The 22,653-nt window shown below is 40.7% G+C and overlaps 1 protein-coding gene across 7 annotated transcripts; it reads left to right on the top strand.

The window, feature by feature from the left end:
• The first annotated feature begins 714 nt into the window (after positions 1–714).
• Positions 715–21,550, top strand: LOC144526167 (NACHT, LRR and PYD domains-containing protein 12-like). 7 transcript variants are annotated; one of them, XM_078263413.1, is made up of 16 exons: positions 715–906; positions 3,834–3,938; positions 4,387–4,491; positions 4,938–5,042; positions 5,490–5,594; positions 6,041–6,145; positions 13,946–14,139; positions 14,330–16,118; positions 16,337–16,510; positions 16,867–17,043; positions 17,596–17,772; positions 18,212–18,385; positions 18,900–18,940; positions 20,074–20,129; positions 20,291–20,335; positions 20,430–21,550. In XM_078263413.1, the coding sequence occupies exons 1-15, from the start codon at positions 779–781 to the stop codon at positions 20,321–20,323; spliced, it is 3,468 nt and encodes a 1,155-aa protein (XP_078119539.1). In that variant the 5' UTR covers positions 715–778; the 3' UTR covers positions 20,324–20,335; positions 20,430–21,550. The 7 variants fall into 7 exon arrangements, with proteins under 7 accessions (XP_078119539.1, XP_078119538.1, XP_078119540.1 ...); XM_078263412.1 differs by having other exon boundaries at positions 14,327–16,118; positions 20,490–21,550; XM_078263418.1 differs by having other exon boundaries at positions 716–906; positions 14,327–16,118.
• The last annotated feature ends 1,103 nt before the right edge of the window (positions 21,551–22,653 follow it).

Raw genomic sequence — 22,653 nt, 5'->3', positions numbered from 1 at the left:
TCCAAGGGAACGTCTCCAAATGTTTAATTATTTTATTTGCTGGTTTTCTGAGCCATCCAGCTGTTAAAAGAAGTGTTTCACTGCTGGAAAGATGCCTTTTTTTTTTTTTTTCATAAAACTGGGCCGTCTATGCAGTAGAAAGATGCAAATATTTTTGAAATTTTTGCTACATGACCAGAGAAAATAGAAACAAAACTTTTGCTACAGAGGTAGAAACCTCCAACTACCAGAATGCACTACGCCACACCGGACCATATAGAGCTCAACAGTGTGGTTCCGGAAGTAAAAATCCCATTTATTTTATAAAAAAATCAGGATTATTAGCCATGATGTCTAAACCATCCAAGTTACATCTATCACGAGCTACGAGGTTGTGAAAGATCTTTAGCTAAAAAATGTTTTTCTTCCAATCAGTAATTAATTATGCAAATAAACAGTAAGAATTTTTTTTTTTAACCAGATAAATAAGAAAATATACAGAAATGCAAAAGAGAAGAAAAACAGCAAAGTTATTGTCTTAATATATAGCAGCATTCATTTCTTAAAAACAATAAAGTTAAGTTTTACGTTGGCAATTTTACATTTATTAAAATGTAAAACTTTGCAAAGAATATTATGAGATTAAGAAAAAATCTAATATCTAGAAAATGCACATATTTTGAATAAACTAACAAATATACTGTAATATACTTTGTTATTCTGTGTGTGTGTGTGTGTGTGTGTGTGTGTGTGTGTGTGTGTCTCCAAGGTTACTGGTTTACCTCTTAGACTTGAGAAGATGAGTGAATTAGAAGAAGAGGAGGACAGATCAAAGTCTCCAGTCTCCAGCTGTCCCTCCATTAAAAGTGACTGGTCTAAAGATGAACCTCCAGTCTTCAGTATTCAACCTGTACCATCAGACACAAAGTAAGAGGGTGTTTCTACTGTAAACTGAAGATGACTCAGTTTATAATGTCTGATTTACACTGTTCTTTTATAATTACATAAGCGCAGTGGAGTACAGTAAAGAAAGGCGGTAGAGGACAATTCAATTAAATTGTATTAATAGTGTCAAATCATAACAGAAGTTATCTGAGGACAGTTTACAGATCGAAGGAAAAAAAAAGTTTTTACATTTTGTTATATGTGGGTGTTAAAGGATATATCCTGATCAAAGATAACTCTGAGATTCCTCACAATGGTGCTGAGGGCCAGAGCAACCTCTCCCAGAGTAGCTATATCTTTAGATAATGAGCTTCGGATGTATCTGGGGTAGGGCTGTCAGTGTTAACGCGTTAATCGCGATGCGATTAAGGGCCGACGCAATGCGATTCATTTTTTTTAATCGCATGCCGGCATGCGATTTAATTTATTTTACACTTCACTCAGCTTTGCGTCGTGCCTAACGGCTACTATTTAGACCCTTTGGTGCTGCCGTACTTCTTCATAACACATCTTCTGCTGCAGAATGCAGGCAGGCTGCTGGCATGGAGAAAGACAGCAGCAACACACTTCTGAATGGCGCTTTTCTTTTAAAACATATGCACGTTGTGTAAAGCCGAATTAAAATATCACCAAAGCGCGTCAAGGTTGAGCTACCACCTACGAGCTAAGCATATTAACGTGACGCAGTTTGATGCTAGCGGGCTCAGGCAAAGCAGTATTTTGGAGAGTACTACTTGCCGACCTGTGGATGAAACCAAATCCAAAAAAATTACTACAGCTCTTGCAAAATGGGTGGCAACTAATTGCAGACTTGTCAGCATCGTAGAGGACTCGGGTCTTAAAGAAGTGCTACGGTTGGCATGTTCTGACCCGTCTTATACATTGCCATCGAGGGGGACAGTAGTTTCACCATACACAGCCTGTATGACATGGAGAAAGCAGCTAAACTGGAACTGCTGCCAAGTGCAAACGCTGTCTCATTAACCGGTGATCACTGGACGTCAGTGAGTAATCAACATTATTTAGGAGTTACTAAACACTATATTGACTCTGGCTGGACTTTGCACTCGTTTGCCTTAACGGTGGTTGTTAGTGTTACATCTCAGTCAATTGTTCTCAATCCTTGTAAAATGTAAAGGTTAAATGTCCTGCTGTGGCATCTGGTTTTTGGACCATTTTGTTTGTACTGTATAAGCAAAGTGTTAGTGTTACATCTCAGTTAGGTTAGGTACTTGTAGGAATTGTGCAGTAATGACAGATTCACACATTTGTTTACAGTAAATAAATAATAGTCAAGTTCATAAAGTCACTTTCTTTGCATTCATTTGATTCCCAATCGAGATACACTGCTAAGAATTGCCTTCCATTGTTATTATGTACTTAAAAACAGTTCTGAAATGCAAAATAATAGAATTGTAATTGTGATAAAACATGCGATTAATCGCGATTAACTATAGAACTTCAGCGATTAATCGCGATTAAAAATTATTAATTGTTTGACAGCCCTAATCTGGGGCCATGTACAATAACTTCAGTTTTGTCTGAGTTTAGCATCATGAAATTGTATGTCATCCATAATTGTATGTCCTTAATGCTTGAAGTTTAACTAACTGATTGGTTTCAACTAGCTTGAGCTATAGATATAAATAGGTATAATCTGCATAGCAGTGAAAGTTTATAGTGTTTCCTAATAATATTGCGTAGAGGAGGCATATACAGTATAAGGTGAATAGAATTGGTCCAAGCACAGAGCCTTGTGGAACTCCATGGCTAACTTTAGCGTGCATGGAGGATTCATCGTTAACATGAACAAACTGAGATCGACATAAATAAATAGGATTTAAACCAGCTTAGTGCAGTTCCTGCAATACCAGTTAAATGTTCCAGTCTCTGTAATAGGATGTTATTGTCAATAGTGTCAAATGCAGCACTAAGATCTAATAAAACAAGAAGAGAGACAAGTCCTTTGTCTGAAGCAATTATAAAGCCATTTGTAATTTTCACCAGTGCAAGAACATGTAAATGTAGAAACTCGTGACTCACATATAAATTGTAACGCTGGCTGGCGCAGAACAGATAGAAACTCATAAGCACGACTCAAAAACAGCAAGTTAAGAACAGTGTTGGGAGTAACGCGTTACAAAAGTAATGCAATACAGTAATGTATTCCTTTTTACTGTAACAGTAATATAACGCATTACTAATTCAATTTCGGTAATATTATACCCGTTACAATCTCAGTAACTCGAGTTACAACGCATTTTAACGCAACATTTTGGTGTTTTTTTTCTTTTTTCAAGAATTCACCAACACCGCGTAACATTTCTTCACATGAAAAAAAAGCCGCCAGTATTACTTCCTGTTGCTGTATTCGATGGTTGAGATGACTGCAGAGACAGATACATTTGCGAGATGGACATTATTTCCAGGAGTTATTACGCTACGTTGAAGCGAGCTGACCCGTCACTGTTCCCGTGGTCAGAGCCAGAACCAGAGACGGTATGACGTATGACGCGCTGACTTACTGTCACCTGTTGGGACACAGATGTTGTCCGCTGACAGATATAAACATGTCGGGAATTAATGTTTAGGCTTGCTACACGTAAATATCATTGCATTTTATCAGCCATAGAAAGTAAATATGCCGTACTTCAATACAACTTTCTGTAAGGTACTTTTAATTGAGTATTTTTATTTTCTCTTACTTGCCTATTGTACGCTTTACTTCTCTATTTTTATAGCTTTAGTTACTTTGCATATTCATATTAATTATACAAAATATTATGAATAATCTGTGATGTATTAAAGTGCATAAAGATGAGACTTTATTGATCCAGTGGTGAAATTCAGAAGCTAGGCTACCTGCCAAGTCAAACTTCTGCTTTTAATGTTACCTCTTGTTTCCACAGACAGAGATCAGAGTCTCCAGCACCCAGCTGTCTGTCTGTGAAGAGTGACTGGTCCAAGGGCAAAATCTTAAACTTCAGTAATGAACCTGGACCCTCACACGCAAAGTAAGAGACAGTTTCTACTGTAAACTGACCTGTTTATAATTACATGAGTGCAGTAGCGTACAGTAAAGAAACACAGTAAAGTACAGTAAAGAAACAGCAAATTAGCCAATATCAGGCAGCCTTCAGTTTAATTGAACTCTTGCTGAGCTCATTGGGATCATCCGTGATAGTAAAATATCTATATTTAAATCCTTCTCACACTCCACATGTAGGACTTTGTGTCAGGTTCAGTAAATCAAACTCAAACATGTAAATGTAGAAACTCTCACATATAAATTGTAACGCTGGCTGGCGCAGAACAGACAGAAAGCTCATAAGCATGACTCAAAAACAGCAAGTTAAACACAAGTCCAAATACATGCAGATGGAGAAATGAACACAACTATTTGGTGTTTTTTTATCAAATCATGTTCATGTGACATTTTAATGTTACCTCTTGTTTCCACAGACAGAGATCAGAGTCTCCAGCACCCAGCTGTCTGTCTGTGAAGAGTGACTGGTCCAAGGGCAAAATCTTAAACTTCAGTAATGAACCTGGACCCTCACACGCAAAGTAAGAGACAGTTTCTACTGTAAACTGACCTGTTTATAATTACATGAGTGCAGTAGCGTACAGTAAAGAAACACAGTAAAGTACAGTAAAGAAACAGCAAATTAGCCAATATCAGGCAGCCTTCAGTTTAATTGAACTCTTGCTGAGCTCATTGGGATCATCCGTGATAGTAAAATATCTATATTTAAATCCTTCTCACACTCCACATGTAGGACTTTGTGTCAGGTTCAGTAAATCAAACTCAAACATGTAAATGTAGAAACTCTCACATATAAATTGTAACGCTGGCTGGCGCAGAACAGACAGAAACTCATAAGCATGACTCAAAAACAGCAAGTTAAACACAAGTCCAAATACATGCAGATGGAGAAATGAACACAACTATTTGGTGTTTTTTATCAAATCATGTTCATGTGACATTTTAATGTTACCTCTTGTTTCCACAGACAGAGATCAGAGTCTCCAGCACCCAGCTGTTTGTCTGTGAAGAGTGACTGGTCCAAGGGCAAAATCTTAAACTTCAGTAATGAACCTGGACCCTCACACACAAAGTAAGTGACAGTTTCTACTGTAAACTGACCTGTTTATAATTACATGAGTGCAGTAGCGTACAGTAAAGAAACACAGTAAAGTACAGTAAAGAAACAGTAAATTAGCCAATATCAGGCAGCCTTCAGTTTAATTGAACTCTTGCTGAGCTCATTGGGATCATCCGTGATAGTAAAATATCTATATTTAAATCCTTCTCACACTCCACATGTAGGACTTTGTGTCAGGTTCAGTAAATCAAACTCAAACATGTAAATGTAGAAACTCTCACATATAAATTGTAACGCTGGCTGGCGCAGAACAGACAGAAACTCATAAGCATGACTCAAAAACAGCAAGTTAAACACAAGTCCAAATACATGCAGATGGAGAAATGAACACAACTATTTGGTGTTTTTTTATCAAATCATGTTCATGTGACATTTTAATGTTACCTCTTGTTTCCACAGACAGAGATCAGAGTCTCCAGCACCCAGCTGTCTGTCTGTGAAGAGTGACTGGTCCAAGGGCAAAATCTTAAACTTCAGTAATGAACCTGGACCCTCACACGCAAAGTAAGAGACAGTTTCTACTGTAAACTGACCTGTTTATAATTACATGAGTGCAGTAGCGTACAGTAAAGAAACACAGTAAAGTACAGTAAAGAAACAGCAAATTAGCCAATATCAGGCAGCCTTCAGTTTAATTGAACTCTTGCTGAGCTCATTGGGATCATCCGTGATAGTAAAATATCTATATTTAAATCCTTCTCACACTCCACATGTAGGACTTTGTGTCAGGTTCAGTAAATCAAACTCAAACATGTAAATGTAGAAACTCTCACATATAAATTGTAACGCTGGCTGGCGCAGAACAGACAGAAACTCATAAGCATGACTCAAAAACAGCAAGTTAAACACAAGTCCAAATACATGCAGATGGAGAAATGAACACAACTATTTGGTGTTTTTTATCAAATCATGTTCATGTGACATTTTAATGTTACCTCTTGTTTCCACAGACAGAGATCAGAGTCTCCAGCACCCAGCTGTCTGTCTGTGAAGAGTGACTGGTCCAAGGGCAAAATCTTAAACTTCAGTAATGAACGTGGACCCTCACACGCAAAGTAAGAGACAGTTTCTACTGTTGACTGACCTGAAGATGATTTAGTTTCAATGTTGTCTAATAATCTATACTGTTCGTTTATAATTACACAAGTGCAGCAGAGTACAGTAAAAAAAACACAGTCCATCCATTCATCGTCATCCGCTTACCCGGGGTCGGGTCGCGGGGGCAGCAGCAGCTCCAGCAGGGGACCCCAAAATTCCCTTTTCCGAGCCACATTAACCAGCTCTGACTGGGGCCTCCCGAAGCATTCCCAGTCCAGGGTGGAGATATAATCTCTCCACATAGTCCTGGGTCTTCCCCGAGGCCTCCTCCTAGCTGGACGTACCTGCCAGGGGGGCATCCTTACTGTATGCCTGAACCACCTCAGCTGGCTCCTTTTGACACAAAAGAGCAGCGTCTCTATTCCGAGTTACTCACGGATGACTGAGCGTCTCACCCTATCTCTAAGGGAGTTGCCAGCCACTCTCTTAAGAAAACCCATTTTGGTCACTTGTACTCGAGACCTACTTTTTTCGGTCATGACCCAGCCTTCCTGACAATAGGTGCGGGTGGGAGTAAAAATTGACCACTAGATCAAGAGCTTTGCCATCCGGCTCAGCTATCTTTTCCTCACAATGGTGCGGTAAAGCGAGTGAAATACCGCCTCCACTGCTCCGATTCCCCGGCCAATCTCCCACTCCATTGTTTCCTCAGTCGCTAAAAAGGCCACAGAGATACTTGAACGGTTTCCTGCTGAGAATGCTGGCCTGAGACCAGCTGCTTCACACTTGGCTGCAAACCTACCACATCTGTTTGCTGTGGAATGTTTTCCAGTTTTACCTGTTTTTCCTTTTGTGAGAAAACTTGTGGAAGCTTCAAGAACATGCTCTATATCCAAGTCACTGACTTCCGGTCCTATCACAACATCAGTATGAACTGGCCCTTTTCGTCCCATAGTGCTGAGTAAGATGTTAGCTTTTCTTCCTGTTACTTTTAGGTCCTGCATTAGTTCTTCTGTACATAATGTAGCCTCACTGCCAGGATCCAAGAACGCATATGTCTCAACTGTTCGGTTCCCCTTCACAGACTTTACTTTAACTGGAACAATTGAAAGACAAGTTTTCATCTGATATCTTGCTGTTTTCGCTTTCACCAGCCGTGTGGGTGACTTTCTTGTTGGTTATGTGCAGGATAGCGGGGTGCTTTAGCGAGCATATTTGACAGGTAAGCTTCTGCGGACAACCTTTGCTCGAGCGTCCTTGTGACAAGCATCCGAAGCACAAGCCCTTAGACTTTATAAAGTCCAGCTATGATGGACACGGACTGCTCACTTTACATATTTACCTATTTCAGAAACTAATAGTTGGTTGGAACATAATATGTGAGTTTGGGAGCCAAGCTATAAAGAAATATTTGATTAGACTGAAAGAACATGATGAACACTTATCTTATAATCTATATTTACTACTCTTACATGGCTGGTTTGTTTCTCACACAGCTTATTTCAGAACTTAATAGATGGTTGGGACTTAGTTTTAAGGTTTTTTGTAAAATTGTTCATGTTTAACATAGGAAAGCACTAGACCTGTTTCAGTTAACCTGTGACTTTAGACAGGAGGGGCAGTTTTGAGCTGGAGTTTTTATGCGAGCTGCGTTTGATGCGGCCACGTATCTTACAGAGAGGGAAGGGGGACTGAAGGGTACTCGAGACATGTATACGTGTACATTTTGAAGATGGCTGAACTTTCAATCCTTTCAGTTAACATCAGGGGGCTAAACGGACCGATCAAACGAGCTACATTCCTGGACTATTTAAGAAGGAAGAACATAGACGTGGCGCTTATTCAAGAGTCACATTTACATAAAAGAGATGTAAATCGTCTACAAAATCAATACTTCAAAGTTGCTGCTTCATCTAGTGATGACGCCAAAACCAAGGGCTCCATTGTGTTGCTATCACGAAAATGCGCACTCACCATAGATACCTATCAGGCAGGATATCATATATATGTACTACGATAAAGATTAGGAAAATAGCCTTCGTTTCGGTATACGCACCGGCTACATATGATGAAAGTTTTTTCCTGCACCTAACCAATGAATTGCTTTCTCTCAGTGACTATTCACTAATTATAGGGGGAGACATGAATGCAGGACTAGATTTAAATCAAGATAGATCAGGGGTCAACCACATGAAAGCCCAAAAACACATATCGGACATGTTTAAAGCAGTTGTGGAATCCCACCATCTTACAGATGTATGGAGGATGCACAACCCTACCAGCAAGGATTACACCTTCTTTTCCACACCTCACCCACTCCCGCATTGATTATGTGTTGTGCTCCAGTGAGCTTAAGGCAATGTTCCACACGATAGCAATAGAACCAGCAATCCTGTCTGATCACAATGCACTGATAATCACATTCCATTGTGATATGTTAGGAGAAAAATCTAGAAGTCTAATCTAGAAAGTTTATATCAATCAATACTAACTCAGTTTTGGACCCGGCATACATTTGGCAAGCCACTAAAGGATTTATTAGAGATTTCACATCTTCCTTTGTGGTCAATTTGAAGAAAAAGAGAGAGGCAAGGATTGCGGAGTTGGAAGAATGTTGTAAATCGTTAGAACAGTCTCTAAAGACGTGTTTTTCTAAATCTACACATACTCTTCTAGTCACAAATCGAGCAGAGCTAAATTATTTGCTAAGGAGAGCTGAATTCATAATGCACAGAGTGAGGCAAAAGTACTATTTTAATGGTTGCAAACCAAGCAAATTGCTGGCTCTAAAATTAAAAACTAGCGAGTCCAGAGCTGCTATCAACAGCTTCCACACGGACCAAGGTATCTCAACGAATCCTAAAGATATCACCGCCACTTTCCAATCCTTTTTATTCAAAGTTGTATGAATCCTCCTGCAATCCAGATCTGACACAGTGCCAAAAGTTCCTGAAAGAGCTAAACCTGCCTCTTCTTGACCCAGAGGAGGCAGAAGAACTGGGTCAACCTATAACGTTAGAGGAACTTAAATCAGCGTTAAAAACAGCTAAGAAAGGGAAAACACAGGGGTTGGATGGAATTCCATCAGAACTTTTACTACAGTACTTTGACATACTAGGACCTATCATCATTTTACAAATTTTAACCTCGGCCATAGAGAGGGGCACTTTTCATCAACAAACCAACACTGCACTAATTTTTGTCAGACACAACAAGGGCAAAGATCCTACGGAGTGCTCAAACTACAGGCCCATCAACCTCATTGGGACTGATATTAAGCTCTATTCCAAATTCTTGGCACTATGCCTAGAACGCTTTATTGAGAAGCTAGTCCACCCCGACCAATCAGGGTTTATACCAAAGCGTCACGCTGCAGACAATATACGCAGATTATTCCATGTAATAGAAGAAGCCAAAAACCTTCCAACAACGGCAGCAATTTTATCACTGGGCGCGGAAAAGGCTTTTGACCGCCTAGAGTGGAACTACTTGTGGCAAGTAATGTGGAGGGGCTTGGTTTGGTTTATATGCGAATCCCACAGTCATAGTCTCAACCAATGGCCTGCATTTACAGCCATTTCCCATTGAACGGGGCTCGCGACAGGGATGCCCGCTCTCTCCCATGCTATTTGCAATCTCTCTTGAACCGTTAGCCCAAGCCATAAGGCAAAATAAAATATGTAATGTCCAGATTAAATCCAATAACAGCTCAATATCGTTATTTGCAGATTATATTTTGCTGTACATCTCTGATCTTGAGGACTCTGCAACGTACCACAAACACGGGAGGACTGGCCCTCCCTAACCTTAAAGTGTACCACAGAGCCTTTCAGCTACGGGCCCTCAGAGTGTTGATGGACCCCTCATCTACAGTTCCATGGAGAGAAATAGAGCAAAACCTCACTGGAAGTCTAAGACTGCAAGACCTTGCTTTTGTAGGTGTGTGCCCAAAAAATTGTATGCTAGCCTATGGCCCTATTATCACCTACACACTGACCAACTTTAAACAGGTGGAGGAGCACCTACGATACACCAATAAGTGGCATTTGAATACGCCAATATGGCACAATGCACACCTAATGTCTGGTAGCAAACCCTTTACTTGTAACCAGTGGAATGACAGAGGTATTTATACTTTAGACCAGCTATTCAATGAGAAAGGTATGTTAAGTTTTGAATTCCTGCAAGCTAGCTTTGAGGTCCCTAGGACATCGTTCTTATTTTATCTTCGCTTAAGGTCAGCCCTAAAATGTTATGGAGTGCCATAGGGGAACAGTCTTGAGGCGCACTCAATCATTAAATGGTTTGTTGATTTTCCTGTGGGAGGATTAGTGTCCAAGATTTATGCTAAACTGATGCAAGTATCCGTAGGAGAACTCCCAATAGTAAAGAAATGGAGCGAGAGCTGAGCCCTGAGGGGAACGTAATTAATTGGGAGACAGTTTGGGACATTTTCCACTGCTCCAAGAACCCAAATCACCAGTATATCCACTTAAACATATGCCATAGGACATATTGGACTCCTCAGAAGAGATACGTCTCTAAAGTCATTCCTACTCCCTACTGCACGTTCTGTCAACCTGAACGAACCTTCCTGCACATGGTCTGGGAGTGTGAACAGGTGCATGAGTTTTGGAATAAAACAACATCAATAATATCTGATGTGATAGGATGTTGAATTCCTACTGACCCGATTTGTTTTGTTACTTAATGACGACTCTAAATTACACCCGCTTGGGAGACAGAAGAAAATTTGGCTAGCCGGCTCAACCGCAACCAAGAAAATGATAGCTCAACTCTGGCTCCCCTCCACTTGCTTTGTATAAAACAGTGGTTGGCGTACTTCCTAGACATATGGCGCTTTTCCATTACATGGTACCTGCTCGACACGCCTCGACTCTACTCGCCTTTTTTGGTTTTCTATTACGAAAAAAAGTACCTGGTACCTGCTAACAGGTACTTTTTTTAGTACCACCTCAGTCGAGGTTCCAAGCGAGCTGAGCCGATACCAAAAGGTGACGTGAAAGCGACAGACGGGTGTCCTGAACAAACCCGCTATTTTTAAACAGTTTAACCAGCGGTTATTTTTTATTTTTTTTGCTGCCTCCAGCTTCATTTGAAACTAAATGTGTCTTCTGGCTGTGGCAACAACAACACACCTTCCACGTTCTGTGTGTGTGTGTGTGTCGCGTTAGGTCACGGCAGTTTACTGCGGCGCCGCTTGTTTTACAGTTCTGCGGAGGCTCCAGGCAGACCTTTCGCCGTAGCCTACGCACACACACACACATGCTGGCTCGACGCACACACCAGCGCACAAGTATAAACATCAGGCCACTTTTACATAGGCTACGGCGAAAGCTCTGCGTGGAGCCTCCACAGAACTGTAAAACAAGCTCAAGCGGCCTGATGTTTATACTTGTGCGCTGGTGTTTGCGTCGAGCCGGCATATAAGATGACCAGCCACGCTGAGGCGGTACTAAAATCTGCAATGGAAAACGGACGCACAGTGTGTCGAGTCGAGGTGAGTAGTCGAGGCGAGTCGAGCAGGTACCATGTAATGGAAAAACGCCAATAGTTATGCTTGAGCTCTCTACAGCAAGGATTAACAAAGCCAAGTCATCGACTATAGACCTATGGAAAAACGCAGCAGCACAAATATTAGACCTAATGACCTCAACACCACAAGAATTAGAGGAGAGCGACTAGGCAAGGTGTTATTTTTGTTTTCTTGTTTATTGGTTTGTTTTGTTTTCCTCGAGACCACAGAGGGTGGGGGGTGGGAGAGGGTTTTAGTTCTTGTTCAATTGTATTTGTTTGTTCTGTATGTTGTATGTTAAAAAAATATAAAAATAATAAAAAATTCATCTTAAAAAATAAAAACCAGCTTTTCTTTGTGAGACTTCTGTTTCATAAGCTTGCAGAACTCAAGTGCATTCCCTTTGTGTCCAAAAGAACACTACTTTCCGCTTGTATGAGATCCATTTTTTCCCTTGTCCCTTTTGACTTGATTTTGAACAGGTTCAACACCTGTAGCAAAAATGTTCTTCTCCTTGAATTTTGAACATCTAATGTTCCCTCTTGACTTGATACGATGCTTTGAGGAACTGGGCTCTTGGATGTTTCCAAACAACGGGTGAGAAGCAATTTTTGCCTGCTTGTCTACAAAGTTGACAAGATCTGTAAATCTAGCTCTCCTGTCATTCTTTTCCTGTATTTCCCAAGCAACTCCCCTACACCTCTCTCTTATCTTGAAAGGAAGCTTCATGATAATAGCACGCATGTTAGTAGGGGCTATCCCTCTATCCATTCCACACTATTGACTGTATTGCAGCAACCACTGAGAAACACAGCAACATGTAGCAAGGGCTTCACCATCCTGATTTCATTGCCTTTTTAATGACTTGGTTTCTTATAACCACGTGTGGCACTGACCACTGAGATGCTGTCTGAAGGACGAACATCTGCATCTAACATTTTTGCTTCATCAGCCTGGTGCTGGATCCTTTCGAACCATCTTTTAACTCTTTCCACAAAATGCTTTGAGTCGTTTGAGTTTGGCTCAAACCACTGTGTCACACATGCACATTTGCGTGGACCAGCATCCTGCCAATAACCCTGACATGCCTGGTAGGTGCGAGGGCCCGTACCTCACTGCTTGCAGCCAGGGGCGCAACTACTTGAGGTTGGTCAACAGAACTTCAAACCATACTGGACATTTAGTTTTGTGTGGTCTAACTAATAGAACTCCTACCTGATGTCATCACTTGTCTCATCTCTATGTGATGCCATTGCCGACCTCATGTCTGTCTCATTCACTCCTTGCCTGTGTTCTTCTCCACTAAGACATATTGTCAAACAAACATTATGTAATAGATTTTTCATTAGTTTTTCCATATTAATAATATTGAGATATGTCATGCTTGGGATTGGTACCATAGGGTTTAACCAAAATCTAAATGTAGCTATCAACAACATTGGTTTTCATTAAGTTAACAAACACTAGCCAGTCTATTAACATGAATATTTGCAAGCCTCCAAGTTTGGCAAATCTATGCACGATTCCATGGTAAACTAGAGTTATTGCATTAGCTATATTTTCCAGATTCTTGTCATTTATTGTACATGCTACCTTATATATTCCAGTTTTCAGCTCAGCAACCTTGGTTTTGCATATTCTAAGCTAGCCATAAACCCCCATTTGGCTGCTACATTCCCAGTGTTAGCAAACGCTAGCTAGTCTGTTAACATGAATATTTGCAAGCCTCCAAGCACAGACGTCACACTTTAAATCCTACCTGTTGCCTTTCATCATCTACTTATTTAACGTGCCCCCGACAGCTGTTTGGCTTTATACATCTTTTTCCATAGACGACAACTCACTACTTGTACCTGCTTGCTCGGCGCTCACGGCGCCCACCCCGCTCCCTGTCCCCCGCTCCTCGCTCCCAGCTCCCTCTTCTATTTCAATATTCTATGATGGAATCTTATGAGACAGGGCACCTACTCTAGCCTGTTAGTCCTCTAAAATGTTATATAATAACATTGAGGAAATGGAGAAATGATTTAGAAACGCACAACTGCAGCTACACATAGAAAATACCAAAATAATAATAATAAAATGTTATTATTTTTAACCATCGCTTTGTTGCCCCCCATGGTGCTGCGCCCCTATGTGCTGCATATAGCGCATACCCACTTTTTGCGCCACTGCTTGCAGCTTTAATTCTGTTTTTGGAAAAGAGCTGCAAGCAACTTGTAGGCTGTGGGTTGGTCACCTCTAATGTAATGTGTTATAAAGAATGTGTTCATCTTCACAGAGAGAAGAAGAGGACTCATGTTTCGGTAGAGGAGCAGCCATCCTACTGTGCTTTGTGTCAGGACGTTCTGAAGGATCCAATCTCTTCCAGCTGTGGACACTTGTTCTGCACACAGTGCATCACCTCATACTGGGACCAGTCTGCTTCATCAGGAGACTCCTCCTGTCCCCAGTGTGGAAAAAGATCCAGAACAAGTAAGAGTGTACATCTACAGTATCTGCTGATGTCTTCATGTCTTAAACAAGATTCTTCTTGTTATGTTGTTCAGCACAGACATTAAGTTTTAGAGTTTTATGAAAAGAATCCTGAAAATTCATAAAAAATATTCAACAGATTCTCAGAACGTTTTTCTTTACTGCCACATTGTGTCGTCCCTGTCAGCAGATTGTGGTCTGCAAGAGGTCGTAGTTGAACATAAGATCAGTCAGAGGAAGAGTTTTGAACATGTGATTGAAGGAACTGATGACACAGGAAGAGAAACCCTCCTCAACAGGATCTACACTGAGGTCTACATCACAAAGGAACAGAGTGAAGAGGTCAATACCCAACATGAGGTTTGGCAGCTTGAGACAGCTTCCAAGAAGAAGACCCTTCACAGCACAACAATCAAGTACCATGACATCTGTAAAGCCTTACCTAACCAACAGAAACACATCAGAGTCGTCCTGACGAGTGGCATCGCTGGCGTTGGAAAAACCTTCTTAGTGCAGAAGTTCATTCTGGACTGGGCAGAGGGTTTGGAAAACCAAGATGTCAGTCTGGTGATTCCGCTTTCATTCAGAGAGCTGAACTTGGTCAGAGATGAGCAGTACAGTCTTCTTGAGCTGCTTCATGTTTTCCATCCAACATTACAGAAGGTCACCGCAGAGCAGTTCGCTGGCTCTAAAGTTCTGTTCATCTTTGACGGCCTGGATGAAAGCAGACTTTCACTGGATTTCCTCAACAATGAGGTCATGTCTGATGTTAAACAGAAGTCATCAGTCAATGTTCTGTTGACAAACCTCATCGAGGGGAAGCTGCTTCCCTCGGCTCTCATCTGGATAACTTCCAGACCGGCAGCAGCCAATCAGATCCCTCCTGCATTTGTTGACAGGGTAACAGAAGTACGAGGCTTCACTGATGCCCAGAAGGAGGAGTACTTCAGAAAGAGAGTCAGTGATGAAGAGCTGTTCAGCAGAATCATCTCCCACATCAAGACATCCAGGAGCCTCCACATCATGTGTCTGATCCCAGTCTTCTGCTGGATCACTGCTACAGTTCTGGACCACATGTTGACTGCAGACCAGAGAGGAGAGTTGCCCAAGACCCTGACTGACATGTACTCACACTTCCTGTTGGTTCAGACAAAGAGGAAGAAGCACAAGTATGATGAGGGACATGAGACGAGTCCACAGGAACTGACGGAGGCTGACAGGGAAGTTCTTCTGAAGCTGGGGAGACTGGCATTTGAACAGCTGGAGAAAGGAAACATCATGTTCTACCAAGAAGACCTGGATCGGTGTGGTCTTGATGTCACAGAGGCCTCTGTATTCTCAGGAGTTTGTACAGAGATCTTCAAAAAAGAGAGTGTGATTTTTCAGAAAACAGTCTACTGCTTCGTTCATCTAAGCGTTCAGGAGTTTCTGGCCGCAGTCTACCTGTTCCACTGTTACACCAACAGGAAAACAGATGTGCTGGAGGACTTCCTGCGGACAGACTGTGTTGATTCATCCCTGGATGTCTTCCTGAAGAAAGCCATGCATAAATGCTTTTACAGTAGAAATGGCTACCTGGACCTGTTTATCCGCTTCATTCATGGCCTCTCTCTGGAGTCCAACCAGAGACTCTTAGGAGGTCTGCTGGGTCAGACAGACAACAGTCCAGAAATCATCCAGAGAACCATCAACAACCTGAAGGAGATGAACACTGAAGAGATCTCTCCTGACAGAAGCATCAACGTCTTTCACTGTCTGACGGAGATGAATGACCACTCAGTCCATCATGAGATCCAAGAGTTCCTGAAGTCAGAGAACAGATCAGAGAAGGAACTCTCTGAGATTCAGTGCTCAGCTCTGGCCTACATGCTGCAGATATCAGAGGAGGTTCTGGATGAGTTGGACCTGCAGAAGTACAACACATCAGAGGAGGGACGACGTAGACTGATTCCAGCTGTGAGGAACTGCAGAAAGGCTCTGTAAGTCCAGATGTGATTAACTGTATAAATCAGTGTAGATTAGTAGTTTTCATTACTCTTAAAATGTTCTTCCACTTCCAAACACAACAACAGAACAGCAGAACCAGTGATGTGAAGAGCAAATATTTCTCAAAACTGTTTTATCATCAAATGCATTAAGTAAATATAAAGTGTCCTCTTTCATAGTTACATATTTTTTAATTTATATGTAATTACAGACTTACTGACTGTCTACTCTCAGAGCCTCACTGTGAAATTGTGGCCTCTGCGCTAAAGTCCGAACCCTCCCATCTGAGGCTGCTGGATCTGAGTGACAACAACTACCTGGATGATTCAGTAGTGAATCTGTCTTCTGGACTGGAGAGTCCAAACTGTAGGCTGGAGACTCTGAGGTCAATTTCAAATCCTTGACTGAGGTTTTACATACTTGGTTCAAACATTTTCAGGATTTGCCTGAGCACAAAGAAATATCATTTTTTTCAGAAATGTTTTGTCTTTCCAAAAGGCTGAACAATTAGAGGAACGGAAAGTAGATAAAGTAAAGGTCTGACAGTTTTTCCGCTTCCACATACCCACATTGTGGTCCATCAGTCAGTGAACATGATGTCACTAGTAATGAAGCTGTCATGTGTGAGCGATATGTATGAGTTTGTTGAAGATCGGAAGACAGCAGATAAAAACAGGCTGCAGACACTTTGAGTTTGAATTATGAATTGATTTTTTTCTATATAATTTATTCTTTATTCAGATTGAGTTTCTGCAGTTTGTCAGAGATCAGCTGTGCTTCTCTGGCCTCGTCTCTGAAGTCAAACCCCTCCTATTTGAGAGAGCTGGACCTGAGTGACAACAACTTTTTGCTGGATTCAGGAGTGAAGTTGCTGTGTAATTATCTAGAGAGTCCACACTGCAGACTGGAGACTCTGAGGTCAGACACTGTTTTACTTCTGTGCTGAGATTATAGTGAAGTGAAAGTTGTGGTAAAACTAAACTGCAGACATAAGGCTATTATACTGATCCAGTATCTTAATGCTAAAGTCTGTACTCAGGCAGTCTCTTACTTACTTACGATTCTTCGATTTTCATCTTACATGTTTTTTATAAAACGAATAATCATAAAAAATACATAGGTGGAAGCATAGGTAAAGTATTTCCTGCAAGGAAATGTCGCGCCTCCGACGGTGCCGTCAGGGCAGTCTGATTGGTTTCTCTTCCCCTTTTGCTTGACATGTGGGTTCAGCGCTCACTACGTCATTATAAAAGTAGCAGAAGGTTGTCATTAATATTATAGGAGCTCTATTTCACTGTTTAATATTTTACAGTTGTTAACCTGCAGTTGGGTTCAGGTGTTGGAAGTGTCCATATTCTAAACTTGTAGCCTACATTCTAAACCTTCAGCTCTGAAAATATTATTAAACATTGAATGAATTTCAGATAGGAATATTCTCTTCTAAAGTTACATCATATATTCTTTTTTCAGATTGAGAAACTGCTGTTTGACAGAGATCAGCTGTGCTTCTCTGGCCTCAGCGCTGAAGGTCAACCCCTTCCATCTGAGTGAGCTGGACCTGAGTGAAAACTACGAGCTGCTGGATTCAGGAGTGAAGCTGCTGTGTGATTTTCTGGAGAGTCCAGACTGTTCACTAAAGACTCTGAGGTCAGTTCACTGACTATTGCTGTTATAGATATTATATGTTTAATTAACAGTTGAAGATAATTTATGTACAAACATAACTTATATCCATAAGTTTCCTTTTGTCACAAAAGCAGTGACAAAAGAATTGTGTTTCTTAAAGAAATTGTAGAAAATGGCCACGGTTGTTAAAGTTAATAAATGTTTATAATTATTGGTAAATTGTCACATTTGTATACAGAAGATCATCTGAACCAACATTTGTGAAGTGATAAAGTTTTCTTTCTGAGGAAATATTTTTTTGGTTTCTGTTAATTTTCAAATTTCGAAGTGTTATGATGATCCACAATAACACAATGACAAAGTCTCTACTCATTTTAGGGAAAAGCTAATTGATTAGAACATAATATAGTAGTGTTGAGCTACATATTTAAAACCTGAACATAATTTATTCTTTATTCAGATTGAGGTCATGCAGTTTGTCAGAGATCAGCTGTGCTTCTCTGGCCTCAGCTCTGAAGTCCAACCCCTTCCATCTGAGAGAGCTGGACCTGAGTAACAACACACTGCAGGATTTACACGTGAAGCTGCTCTCTGATCTTGTGGCAAGTCCACACTGTAGACTGGAGACTCTGGGGTCAGTAACAGGGCCGACTCCATCCATGCTGGTTCAGCAATATTGTAATAAACACAGGGAGGTTATTGTGTTACTAACATTGGGGAACCTCCAGTTCTACCTTCTACCACAACAAATGAGTAATTTTACCCATTGAGTGCAGTTTCTCCTTTTCTTCATCTTGTGTTTCTTTTCTTTCATTCTTCCACAAACAACAAAATGCAAGCTGACAAGCAAAGCCAAGCAACATTTTACATCCAGTTGCAACTTTTGAACAGACGTGGGATTTTACAGTAGAGTGAAAAAGTTAGTTTGTTTCCTGTGATGTTTTTGGATTTAGACTAATGACTTATTTCCTCTGATGCAGGCTCAGAACATGAATGTTGGCAGTCAGTTGTAGTTTTTGCATAGAAGATATGAGCCAAAGCATTAGATCAGTTGGCTCGTGTCAGGACTTTGAAGCTGGCTAACTCAAAGAACAAACAATCATTTTAAACTGGATCCATAACATTTGGGATTGTGTTCATCTCTACAGGATCGTTGACAACTTGATCACAGCTGAGAATCAGCAAGAATGTGAGTATTGAAAGAATGTCCCCCATTCATCAAACTATTATACGTTAAGATCTGACCTTAAAATCAGCATAAATATTAAAGCGTAACTCTCGCCAAAATGCAACCTAGGGTCTTTTTGTGAATGTACCCGAGTCAAACTTTCGTTTAAAAGCATAATTAGGACGGAAGCGCCACTTTTAAGATTGACTGTATTTTCTTTTTCGGTCAAATGGCCTTTTGAATGGGAGTGCTAGGGGCACTACTATGATTGCATCAAAATCGCTATTTTTAAAACACTAAGAAGGCTCGACACAACATGAAACTTGGCTCGAAGTATCACCAGGGGCTCTACACATGAACTTGAGCATTGAGAAGATTGTTTGTGTACACAGAGTTTACTAAAAAAGGTTTTGAACAACTCACTTTAGCAGTTGGTTTTTCCGCTTGCCACCATCTTGCCAGTCAAAAAGTGTTGATCTCCGAATGCGAATGAACCGACTCCATAGGAGGAAATGTCATTCCTATATGATGCTCCTTTTTCAACTACATGGTCATTGTTGTTTTTCACTAATGACAAAACAACAAATTACCCGTGCATTTATATGGAACTAAGCTTTAGGAGCTTTCCATCTTTACTCTCCTCCCTGTTATGTTCCATTTGGAGATCAACACTTTTTGACTGGCAAGATGGCGGTGAGCGGAAAAACCAACTGCTAAAGTGAGTTGTTCAAAACAATGTTCTCAATGCTCGAGTTCATGTGTAGAGCCCCTGGTGATACTTCAAGCAAAGTTTCATGTTGTGTTGAGCCTTCTTAGTGTTTTAAAAATAGCAATTTTGATGCAATCATAGTAGTGCCCCTAGCGCTCCCATTCAAAAGGCCATTTGACCGAAAACAAAAATACAGTCAATCTTAAAAGTGGTGCTTCCGTCCTAATTATGCTTTTAAACGAAAGTTTGATTCGGGTACATTCACAAAAAGACAGTAGGTTGCATTTTGGCGAGAGTTACACTTTAAATAAATATAAATATTTTTTTATTTCATTTTTGTTTCGAGCTGTTTGGAAAATATTCAATAATTTTGTCTGCTAATGTTTCTGACACCTCATTCAAGTTTTCGTTATTGTTTTTTCTCTCTTTCACTTCTCTCCATCAGATGACTTGGATGTCGAAATGGACGTGGAAACAAACCTGCCCGAGGAAGACAGAAAGGTGAGAGAGTAGCAGTTGTGAAGTTTATTTGTTGAGGTTTCACCACTGAATACAATTTAATTATTTTGTACCAAGAGAACAGAGGGCTGGAAATTGTGGCTTGTGTTCATTAGACTTGATTTCTATTAAAATAACTCACTTTGTGCCTTTCTTAATTTTAGGCTCCGATGTCCTTCACACCTGAACACAACTGAGTCTTCATACAGGTAATCCTATAAAATGACAAAACACTATTCCAAATTTGTTCATGGTTCATTCATTTGTGATTCTAAACAAGAGTCTTTTGTCTGTTGTTGTAAGTGAAACAAAGCTTTTGGTCAAATATTCATAACACACCCAACGGTTCACAAACTGTGACAGTTGCCCAGGGACATTGTGGACAGGAGGAGCTGGGGATCGAACTGCACCAACCATCTTCGCCCTGTTGATGCCTTAACTAAGAGTGTATTCACACCTGCGTTTGAACTCCTGGTTTGGTTTGTTTGGGCATATGTGAACACAGCAGTCACTAATCTATGTAGGGCAAAACAAGCGGGCCAAGATTGCCTAGAGAGGGCGGTCTCTGCTCTTACTCTGGAGCGGTTTATTTACAGTCAGATCGCAATCTACCGTTCCATCTGAAACAACTTCACACATTGGTACAATTAGATCTCCGGTAGCTCATGGAGCTAGCCAAAAGTGAGTATACTAATACTATACTAATCAAGTATATCACCAACGTCATCACCATCCACCTATAATAACAAATAACAAAATAGAAAAATAAGGAAGACAGCGTCCCAGTGTCTGATCCTGTTCTGAACCAGCTTCTGGAAAACTTCTTGAGTGTCATGTGATAAATGATGCTGAAATGCTGTCAGCCACAACAAAAGCCAGAGCTTGACACGGTGCGAAGAAACGGAGCGGAAGCCTGCTCAGTTCTGATCGCTGTTCTCTGTCAGGTGGACCCATGCCTTTCAAGGGTGCTGAACTTCAGCTGAAGCAAAGAAAAAACTGTAAAGTGTGATGACTATGAATCTCTATAACAGCTTTCTGTTTGCCATGAAAGCTTGTGCTTTTATTGAGTTCACTTTTCTCAAGTTTGGAAAGAAAAGGCTTCACCCTGTGGTCGAACAAAACTTTTGTTCCATCGTATTTTTTGGTGCCACTGTTTTTTCTGTATAGTTGGGTTCCTGAAATAAATAGAGACTAATAGTAAAGCACATGTGAGACTGATTGCAAAGCACTCGTTAGCGTGCATGTTTATTGACAATTTTCGATAATTTGTGTCTATAAACAATACTGTCTATTCGTGCTGTGGAAAAGTTATTGGGCTCGATAAGACCAACATTCGAGGCTGTGGGCATGTTCATAAATAGGTTGGGACACTGTCTTTGACACCATGGGGTATGACACATGCACATTAAAGATATTTAATAAAATTGAACTAAACTGAAGGCTCTGTCCTGTGTCCACTTCTGTTTAGTCTTTATTTGCTACCACAAAAGGGTCATCATATGTATATTAATTGTTTAAGGTATTTTATAAGAATTTTAAGCTTTTATTATAGACGACAAAAAATTGACAGGAAAATGCAGGATCGACATGCAACAAATGTCCCTGGACGGACTCAAATTGGGAAGCTTGCAGTTCGTGCTTGGTGTGATATGCTGAAGACAACCAGTTCTATGTAGCTGTTGATTCTGAGCCCCCTTTACTTCTTTAAAAACGGTGTCTTAAATAAAGGGAAAGAATCATCCTGTAAAGCCTACATCCTATTTTGTATCTAAATGTTCTTCATTCTGAAACCAGAACACAACAAATGTTAAGGATGACAAGGCTAATTGTCACTCCTGCCACCCAAAAAGAGGCAAAATTTGTGTGATGCTACAATGTTAAGTTATATAACAGGTAAGGTAAAAATTTGGCGTAAAAAGCATTACTAATTTTGAAACCTATTTTTGTTTTACTATACTGGGGTAAAGTTTACAGAATGAATGAAAAAAAAAAAAAGGAGCACAAAACGGCAAAATCAACCACTGGATGGGAAAAAGGGTATTTTACAATAACTTTGAATGCACCATGTTGAGTGAGGCTGAGTCTGTTTTTCCGACAAAGGCAGCTACAGTCTGGTGTTAGAATCCTCGCCAGTGAAATACAGTCACACTTTACACCATTTAGCTGTCAGCATTTTAACCGTGTTTACTCAAGCTGCTAGCTAACGGTAGGCTAACGTTACCTGCTGCTAAGTGTAGTGTTGACTAACGTCCCATCCGATGTTTCAGTTCCCTCTAACGTCCGGTTTTGGAGCATCGGAGAGAAGCGCAGGCATTTAAGTGGCACCGAAATCCGCGTTGCTATTCGGTCCGGTAGATAACGGTCGTTAAGGCACCGGTGTCGTATTAGCGTAGGGTGTCGGACACCCCCCCCAAATAAAAACTCTCTGGATCTACACGATTCACGTGGATGACATTTTCCCATTCAAAACGGCGATTTTCACTGAAAAGCAACTAGTTTGCACTCTTTGGCTAGCTTGCAAGCCCAA

This window comes from Sander vitreus, chromosome 12, assembly GCF_031162955.1.
Source record: "Sander vitreus isolate 19-12246 chromosome 12, sanVit1, whole genome shotgun sequence".
Classification (NCBI taxonomy): domain Eukaryota; kingdom Metazoa; phylum Chordata; class Actinopteri; order Perciformes; family Percidae; genus Sander; species Sander vitreus.
Note: the sequence above shows the minus strand (reverse complement) of the source record. Positions and strands in the feature narration are given on the sequence as shown.